The 8,886-nt window shown below is 42.1% G+C and overlaps 1 protein-coding gene across 4 annotated transcripts in view; it reads left to right on the top strand.

The window, feature by feature from the left end:
• The window catches only part of LOC121915273 (phospholipase A2 inhibitor gamma subunit B-like), an 18,032-nt gene extending 9,152 nt beyond the window's left edge, over positions 1 to 8,880 (top strand). For 2 of the 4 annotated variants that reach the window (XM_042439337.1, XM_042439338.1), the window contains exons 2-6: positions 965 to 1,063; positions 2,849 to 2,995; positions 4,922 to 5,071; positions 6,774 to 6,911; positions 8,632 to 8,880. In XM_042439337.1, coding sequence (XP_042295271.1) covers positions 1,015 to 1,063; positions 2,849 to 2,995; positions 4,922 to 5,071; positions 6,774 to 6,911; positions 8,632 to 8,840 — 693 coding nt within the window. In that variant the 5' untranslated portion in view covers positions 965 to 1,014 and the 3' untranslated portion in view covers positions 8,841 to 8,880. Of the gene's footprint in view, positions 48 to 964; positions 1,064 to 2,848; positions 2,996 to 4,921; positions 5,072 to 6,773; positions 6,912 to 8,631 lie in introns of all 4 variants that reach the window. The other 2 variants (XM_042439335.1, XM_042439336.1) reach the window with 2 other exon arrangements.
• Positions 8,881 to 8,886: the final 6 nt, after the last annotated feature.

Here is an 8,886-nt window from a genome sequence, read left to right on the forward strand (position 1 = left end):
ATCTACCCAGCAGGAGGTAAATTGCATATTTACCTCCACTTTTAAAGATATTGCTGACATGATAAGTTATATTGAATGCAATAGGCTTCCTGAGGTCTCCTTTAATTCCTCTTCAGGAAGTCAGGGGTCTACTTTTTCTCCCCTTTCCCCCATTCTTAGTCCTTTTTGTTGATCCCCAATTGCAGAAAATTGTGGTTAGAACGATCCATTGCTGTCATCTATTATTATTATTATTATTATTATTATTATTATTATTACTACTATTATTATTAGTGGTGGCAGATTAAACCATTCTTGTGCTGTCAGGCTTTTTCAAACTGACAAGGGTTGGACTTTACATGTTGTGTAATTCAGATTTTAAAGTCTGTATAGCCTTTTTAAAACACTTTACATTTGAATGCATAACTGTTTTGACTTTTAAAATTGTTTAATTGCTTTTTAAATTTTATATCAGTACATTTTAATGCCTTTGTGCTGTTTTTAAATTGCATTGTTTTAGGTTTGCTGTTCGCCACCTTGAGTCCCTATATTGGGAGAAAGGCAGGATATAAGATGATGATGATGATTTCAAATCAAAACCAATAAATCATTTAAACAAGATTAGAAAAAACATATTATGCACAGATTCTTTATTCCCAGATTCAACCACCTATGGTTTGAAAATAAATTTCAAAAAAACAAAACTTGATTTTGCCATTTTATATAAGGGACACCATTGTACTCTGCTATTGTATTTAATGGGACTTGAGCACTGAGTGGTTGCTTACAGTTGTAAACCACTTAGATAGTGCTACTTCAGTATGAAGCGGTATATAAATGAAGCTGTTTGTTGGCTTGCTGGTTGGTTGAGCATCCTGCAACCGAACCTCAGTGGATACTAAGGGCAGATTGTACATTTTATTACATTATTACGTGAACATTTGATGCCACATGGTGTGCATGCTTTGCCTGGATGTCATTACAGGGCCGTTGAGTCAACAAATTCACCAGGAGGTCTATGGATTTCCTACCAGCATGCAAGCGTTTCTAAGATTCTTACTGTTTTTTGTGCTCCTAAAATCAGGTAAGGAGGAAAAAAGGAAATAGCTCAGTGGAGAATTATTACATTGGGATTAGTGGGATCAGATGCAAGAATGGTGTTGATAAGAGGTGGAGGGTATACCAACATCCACAGTTTTGAGGGACAAAATAAGTGCATTGCCTCTCCAATGAGAATCCTGCCCTCAGTGAAATTTTCCTTCAGTCTGCAGATTCCCATCATTATAGTGATTTAAGTCTTCCGTCAAATATTTAGGAGCTTATCGCATGAGGACAGTAAAGCATTAGGATAGCAGGATAACAGCACGTTCTGCTTCCACCTCCTGCATAATGTTGTCAGTATTCTGTTGTTGTACTGTTGGAGACCATATGAAAAGTGAATCTTTTTTACTTATAGGGAAAATCTGTTAATAACCTCCTTCACGGCTTCTGTCATGTATGATTTGCAATGCGCAAGTTCAGTAGTGCTTTTCTGCTGATTTTGGGTGGTCAGTGGGTATGTTTTGGGTGAGGAAATGTTGGGGATCAGAGGAGATCCAGCCCTGTCTGTTGCTCTGCTGTCAGTGAAATGCTTCTCTTTTTCTATCTCTCTTACACACAAACACACCTCTTTTCTGCAGTGGTACCAGAGCCACACTTCCCTTAAATGTCCTTAAAATTTTCACTCATTCAATTAAATCTATATGCGAAAGCTGAGTGATCTCCCTCCCTTCTCCTTCCCTCCTCTGTCTCTTTCCTAAAGCTTCTTTCCTTTTACCCTCCTCTCACATATAGAAGATTATTGCATTAGCTTCCCTATAGGGATAGACCTGGGTTGTAACTTTCTTAAGGCAGATCTTTTTGCATTCACCCATCACTGGGCAGTATGCAGTTGGGGCTTCTCTGCATCTTTTCAAGAATGGGAATATCCCATTCCTGAAAAGCTGCCAGAGCAGAGCCCATACAGACAGGCCAAAATAAACCTGCTTCAGGTCACTTTGGAGGTATGCTGTTTAAATGATGCATGCGTCCTAAGAAGCCAGAAGCCGTGCCAAAGCCACACTCCAGTCTTAAGGACTGGAATGCAGCTCCGGCGCAGCTTCTGGCCTCTTAAGATACGTGTGCCATTTAAACAGCATCCCTCCAAAGTGACCTGAAGCAGCTTTATTTTGGCCTGTCTATATGAGACCATACATCAGCTGATTCCTTCTAGTGATTTTAATGGATATGCAAGGAAGGAGATGACTTCTCTTCTGCCTGCAGCCAGATCATTCTCACGAATCCGGCACACCCAACTAGCTTCTAAATGGCTAAGGGGGTGCGTGACTATCCTTTGTAATATGTGGGAGGAAGGAGAGAGTACAATTACTGTATATACTCATAAGTCTAGGAATTTTAGTCAAAAATTGCCCCCCCCCCAAAAAAACATAACATGAGTTAACTTATCCATGGGTCCATATAAGTACTCTCCTTTAACTCTTATTTAAAAATGAGCCATCCCCTGGTAAAGGGCAAAAGCATGATCTGTCCAGGGAGCACTGGCACCTCTCTTTTAATGCATCCATCCTGCCTTTAGTATGAGCACACAGTTATGCTGGCTGAAATGTTGTACCTTTGCTTCATCTTTTAGATCCTTTGTTACACGCCCATAGGTTTTACCCTCGACTTATCTACGGGTCATATCAAAATCTGCAATTTTTGTCCCCAAACCTGACCTTGACTTATACATGATGTTGACTGATAGTTGAGTATATATGGTAATGCAAATGACATATAGCACCGAGAGGATTCTGGCCATCATGCAGTGTGTGTGTGTTTTTTTCTTGCCCAGGTGCTTCCTTACAATGTGAAGTTTGTGTGAGCTCTCAGAACAGCACCGAGGCCCAGATGAGCCCCAACATCACTTGCCAGGGCACTCCAGTGACTTGTCCTCCCAACAAAGACATGTGCATGATAACAGTTGCTGAGCATAATCTAGGTGGGTGAGAAGCTGAGGTCAGAGGCTTGGCCAAAAGTGGAGGCAATGTGATTTGAGAATTGCTGCATGGATGGATGATCAGCTGGCTAAAATAAGATGGTTTTGACCCTGAACTGATGCATTTTTGCCAGTATTAAAATGGTGGACCCCCACCCCACCCTACGCCCCAGAGATAGGGTGGGAGAGAGATGATGTATTGTTGTGTACCTTCAGTTCATTCCCAAATTACGGCAGTTTTTTCCTTGTCAAGTGTTGTTCAGAGGAGGTTTGCTTTTGCCTTCCGGAGAGAAATATAAATGCCCAAAGGGCCTAAATACCTTAAAGGCTCCAGATCATATCTGATTTTGGAAGCTAAGCAGGGCATGGTTAGTACTTGGATGGGAGACCACCAAGGAAGAACGGCTGCTGTAGGCTATATTTCAGAGGAAGGGATTGGCAATACCACCTCTGATATTCCTTGCCTAAGAAAACCCCATCGAATGCATTGGGTCTCCGTCAGTCAATAGGTGACTTGAAGGTACACACACAGACATAGACACACAACTATTAGCCATCCTGCAGTGTTATCTAAATTACACCACAGCTGATTCTGATAGGAAAATTATTTTTTTCAGTGGGAGGGCTCATAGGTAACATTAAAAGCGGGGAACTTTAAATCTTTTTGTGCCAGGTCCAAACAAACTAGAAACACCAGAGTGCAAATTCTGCCTCTGACCTGGTAAATTATGACCCCATCCATCTAATTGCTGACCCATTTAACCTACCTTCACTTTGTTAGCTCTTGTATCAGTGTGCGACTGTGTTCTTTTGTGTGAGCATTGACATCCTTTTACTGTATTAATAAAACTACATTTGGACCTTGGAGTTTCCAGTCCTTTTTGTCAGCTCCTGTTTCAGAGTGGGCGGCTGGGGAAACAAGCCAGAGATGAGAGGGACTCAAGCCATTTTAAAAGCAATCCAGAGGTTTTGAACCAATAAGAAACCAGGATTTGGCTTTTAACTGTGCTTTGTGGATGGGAAACAAATCATAGGTCCCATACAGACAGGCCAAAACAAAGCTGCTTCGGGTCACTTTGGAGGTATGCTGTTTACATGATGCATGCGCACTACGAGTCCCGAAGCTGCGCCAAAGGCACGATCCAGTCCCAAGGACCAGAGCGCAGCTTTCGTGCAACTTCTGGACTCTTAGTATGCATGCATCATGTAAGCGACATACCTCCAATGTGACCAGAAGCAGCTTTATTTTGGCCTGTCTGTGTATAGGGCCATAGTTTACTTACAGGGGTGGATTTGGTTACAATAGCAATCCACCATTTTGAAGTCGAAGGTTTTTCATGGCCGGCATCCATATTTTTTTGTGGGTTTTTGGGGCTATGTGGCCATGTTCTAGGAGAGTTTCTTCCTGACGTTTCGCCAGCATCTGTGAATCTTCTTCTCTGAAGATGCCAACCGCAGATGCTGGCAAAACATCAGGAAGAAACTCTTCTAGAACATGGCCACATAGCCCCAAAAACCCACAAAAACGATATAATCCACCATTTGGTTTATTTTCATTTGGGAACTTGCCAGTGGATTGATGAAACTATCAGTTACTGATATTCAGCCTTGATAGATTGAGGGAGACTAGGACTCTGGGAGACTAGAGTTCAAATATGCACTCAGCCATGGAAACCCAGTTGCTGATCCACTGGGATAATCTTGAGCAAGTCTGAGAGCAACTGTCTCTCAGCCTAAGAGCAAATCAATGGCAAACCTCCTCCGAATAATACTTGCCAACAAAAACCTATGGAAGAGAAGTTACACTTGTCTTGAAGGCACATAACAACATACTAGAAACCCTCCATTCAAATATAGCAGCCTTGTCCTATGGAAGGGTGTTTCATTACTTATGCTATAATTCTTTTCTCTCCCCTTTTTCACTCATAGGTGGAAAAACAGAACGCTTCATTGAGAAATCCTGTGCATACTCTAAAGTCTGCAGTGTTAATGATGTTCACCTGTTTCTGGGGAAGGGAAGAAGCTACAGGTCCTCTATAGTGTGCTGCAAAGGCATCTGTCCCAAACAGCCTATTGCAAGTAGGTATATCGATTTGGACTGAGTTTATTTTCAGCATCTTAATCCGCCTTTTCTTCCAAAACAACTCATCTGTAGCTCAGAAGGTATAAGATCAAATGTGTTCTTTCTGGTTGCTCATTGGCGACTCTGTATTCTCCACCAATTCCTTTGGATTTCCTTTGCTTCACTGGCTATAATAGTCCAAGAACATTACCAGTACCACTGGTATTATTATGTAATACTATTATGTAATGTGCAATGGACAATACACAGTAAACAGTGTGTACAATATACAGAGGAAAGGAGTAGTCAGACATTGTCAGACACAAGTTCTAGACTTTAAGAGAGCTGATTTGAGTTACCTTAGGGAAATGCTGGGGGTGATCCCGTGATCAGGAATACTATAAATGAAGGGAGTTCAGGATGGATGGGAGTTTCTCAAGAGTGAGATAGAGAAGGCACAATTTCAAACTGTTCCAGCAAAGAGGAAAAATGGGAGGTGTCTCAAGAAACCAGGATGGATGACTAAAGAACTTTCAATGGAGCTAAGTTTTAAATGGGGCATGCATAATGGAAAAAGGGGAAAATAACCAAATTCAAACAAATAGTGAGCATATGTAGGGGTAAAGTCAGAAAAGCTAAAGTGCAGAATGAGCTCAGCCTTGCTAGAGAGGTTAAGAACAATAAAAAAGGCCCTTTGGGGCATGTTCGCAACAAAAAGAAGAAGGAAATGGTAGTTCCACTAAGATGGCAAAATGCTAACAGGGGACAGAGAAAAGGCAGAATTACCACCTTCTTTGCCTTCTCACAAAAAAAAATGGAGTGTGTCCAGAGTAGGGCCACCAAAATGGTGAAGGGTCTGGAAACCATGCCCTATGAGGAGAGGGAGCTGGGTACGTTTAGCCTGGAGAAAAGAAGGTTAAGAAGTGATGTGATAGCCTTGTTTAAATATTTGAAGGGATGTCATATTGAGGAGGGAGCAAGCTTGTTTTCTGCTGCTCCAGAGACTAGAACATGGAACAAATGATGCAAACTGCAGGAAAAGAGATTCCACTTAAACATTAGGAAGAATTTCCTGACAGTAAGAGCTGTTCGGCAGTGAAACACACTCCATTGAAAAGTGGGGGAGTCTCCTTCTTTGGAGGTCTTTAAACAGAGGCTGGATGGCCATCTGTCGGAGATGCTTTGATTGTGAGTTTCTGCATGGCAGAATGGGGTTAGACTGGATGACACTTGTGGTCTCTTCCAACTCTACGATTCTAAAATGCCCAATGTAGGATGCATGTTTCCTCTATAGTTTTTTCTTTTATCTCCTTTTACACATCATCTATGCTTGGAACATATTTAGCAATACAGTTGGCTCTCCATGTTTGCAACTTTGACTTTTGTGGATTGGATTATTCTAGTGCGACTCTATGGTCAACACTTCCCTAGGCATTTGTAGGTTCTCTGGCAGATGAAGGCCATAAAATCTACTCCTGCTGGATCTTGAACATAGGGTTGTGCTGGAGGATCACAAGGTTCCTAGAAAGGAATTCTCTCAGGTTAAAAAGGAATAGTGATTTTTTTTATTTGCAGTTTCCCCACTTTCACAGGGATCCTGCACCCCTAACCTAAGTGACTGTGGAGGTCCCAGTGCATTTCTGTTTTTGCATTACCTAGAATGCCATCCCAGCCCCTGTGTGCAATGAACAACCCTTTCTTCTTTTTTTCTTCTGTCAGAATTACCAGTAAATGCAAGACCCAATGAGAAGGAGTGTCCTGCCTGCTTTGCTTTGGCAAAAACATGCAAGGCAGAGACAGTGAAGTGTACCGGAAATGATACCCACTGCATTGATGTGACAAGCATGCGGAAATTGAGTGAGTATCCTATTAAACTCTTCCTCATTTTGTGGGGGATTGTTTCCATTTGTTACATCTCTGCCACTGAAGGCTCAGGTACCTTCAGTGGCTTCTAGCGCCTTTTATCAACTTCAGCTGATATGCCAGTTGCAGCCATTCATGGACAGAGGTAACTTGATAATAGTGGTCTAGCTGTTCATAACCTCAAGGCTGGGCTGCTACAATGTGCTCTTTCTGGGGGCTGCACTTGAGGCCAGTGCAGACTGTTTCATCCAGGCAGCACACCAAAGAATTTCACTAGCTACCTATTTCATAGACTCATAGAGTTGAAAGAGACCACAAGAGCCATCCAGTCTGACCCTCTGCGATGTGGGAACTCACCTCTGACAGATGGCCTTCTAGCCTCTGTTTAAAGATCTTTGCTACTGTGTAGTGATTTGATTGTTGGACTATGACTCTGGGGACCAGGATTTAATTCCTAGCCATGAAACCACCTTGGGCAAGTCATATACTCTCAGCCTTAGGGGAAGGTAATAGCAAACCTGTTATGAACAAAGCTTGCCTGAAAACCCCCCAAGATAGGGCATGGCCACAAGTCGGGAATGACTTGAAGGCACACAACAACAGCAAAGATTTAAGAATCTGGTATTAGTTTATAATGTGAGACCTGTTTATCTGATAAAACACCTTCTCTACTGTAGATCAATTCATTCGTTGAAGTCATCTGGAGAGGTCTTTCTGGTAGTGCTCTTGAGGTCTCCTCAGCAGTCATTCAGGGCATTTTATGTGGTCAGAATGCTCTTTCTCTTGAAATCTAACAAGCATGTTAAAAGTAGAGACTGGAATCCTTGATCCACAGTATACATGATGCAATGTTACATATACTTAGGTATAAAGCAGCTGCACCAAAAAACCCTGTTGGTGAACTGCGAAGACGCATAACGGGACACTGGCAAGACTGTCCCAGTGCACACTGAACTCTATCAATGAACATCGGCACACTCAAGCCAGTGTCCCAATGCACATTGGGACTGATAGACATTGCAGTGGGTACAAATAGGCCCTGTTGAACATCTGTCAACTTGCTGGCTTTCCTGTAGAGTAACATAACAGCAGCCCCTTAGTGGATACAAATGTTATGTGATTTCTGCAGATGTAAGTACACTCTCTGTGTGTGCACATTTGTGTGTGTATATTTGTTTTACTGATATGGGCACTTTGAAATTTGAGGGGTTCTGGTTATTTGTAAATTTGTATGTTTGTACATATACTAATATACATTTATATATTTAGACATATAAACACTGGTAAACGATAGCTCAAGAGTAACAGCAACAGTACCTGATGAAGGCCTAAACACCTTGAAGGTACTCCATCCCACTCATCTTGGAAACTAAGCAGGGTGAGGCCTGGTTAGTTCTTGAATGGGATATCTCCAAGGAATACAGGTACTGAAGGCTATATTTCAGAGGCAGGCATTGGCAAACTAACTCTGAATATCCTTTGCTATGAAACCCTGTGAAATTCATGGGGTCACCATAAGTTGACAAGAGACTTGGTGGCGCATATACATACATGCCTGACCAATGTGTAGCTAGGATGTGTAACAAAGAAGTAATGTTTCCACCATACAAAATGACTTGCTTTGTGGCAAGGTCTGATTTCATGTCATACAGATTAGACGGAGAGCAGTTTACTGGCATAGTTGGTTCCACTAACCATCCATCTTCTGTCCCAGGTGTAGATGGAAACTTTGAGGACCTTGTCATCAAGGGCTGCACCACTAAATCCTTATGTGCTTCGCTAAAACAGGAGAAAATCCCCCTTTTGCTGGGCGAGGTTGAAAAGGTTGAGTGTAATCCGGAGATTTCTAGGGGGTCTCAACCTACTACAAGTTTCCTCCTGCTGACCTTCTCTGGGCTCTTGCTGATGAAGATCTTTGAGTAAAAGGCAACAGCGTGAGAATACATCTACTTTGCATTCAGTGTTGGCT

This window comes from Sceloporus undulatus, chromosome 9 (genome assembly GCF_019175285.1).
Source record: "Sceloporus undulatus isolate JIND9_A2432 ecotype Alabama chromosome 9, SceUnd_v1.1, whole genome shotgun sequence".
Taxonomy (NCBI): Eukaryota; Metazoa; Chordata; class Lepidosauria; order Squamata; family Phrynosomatidae; genus Sceloporus; species Sceloporus undulatus.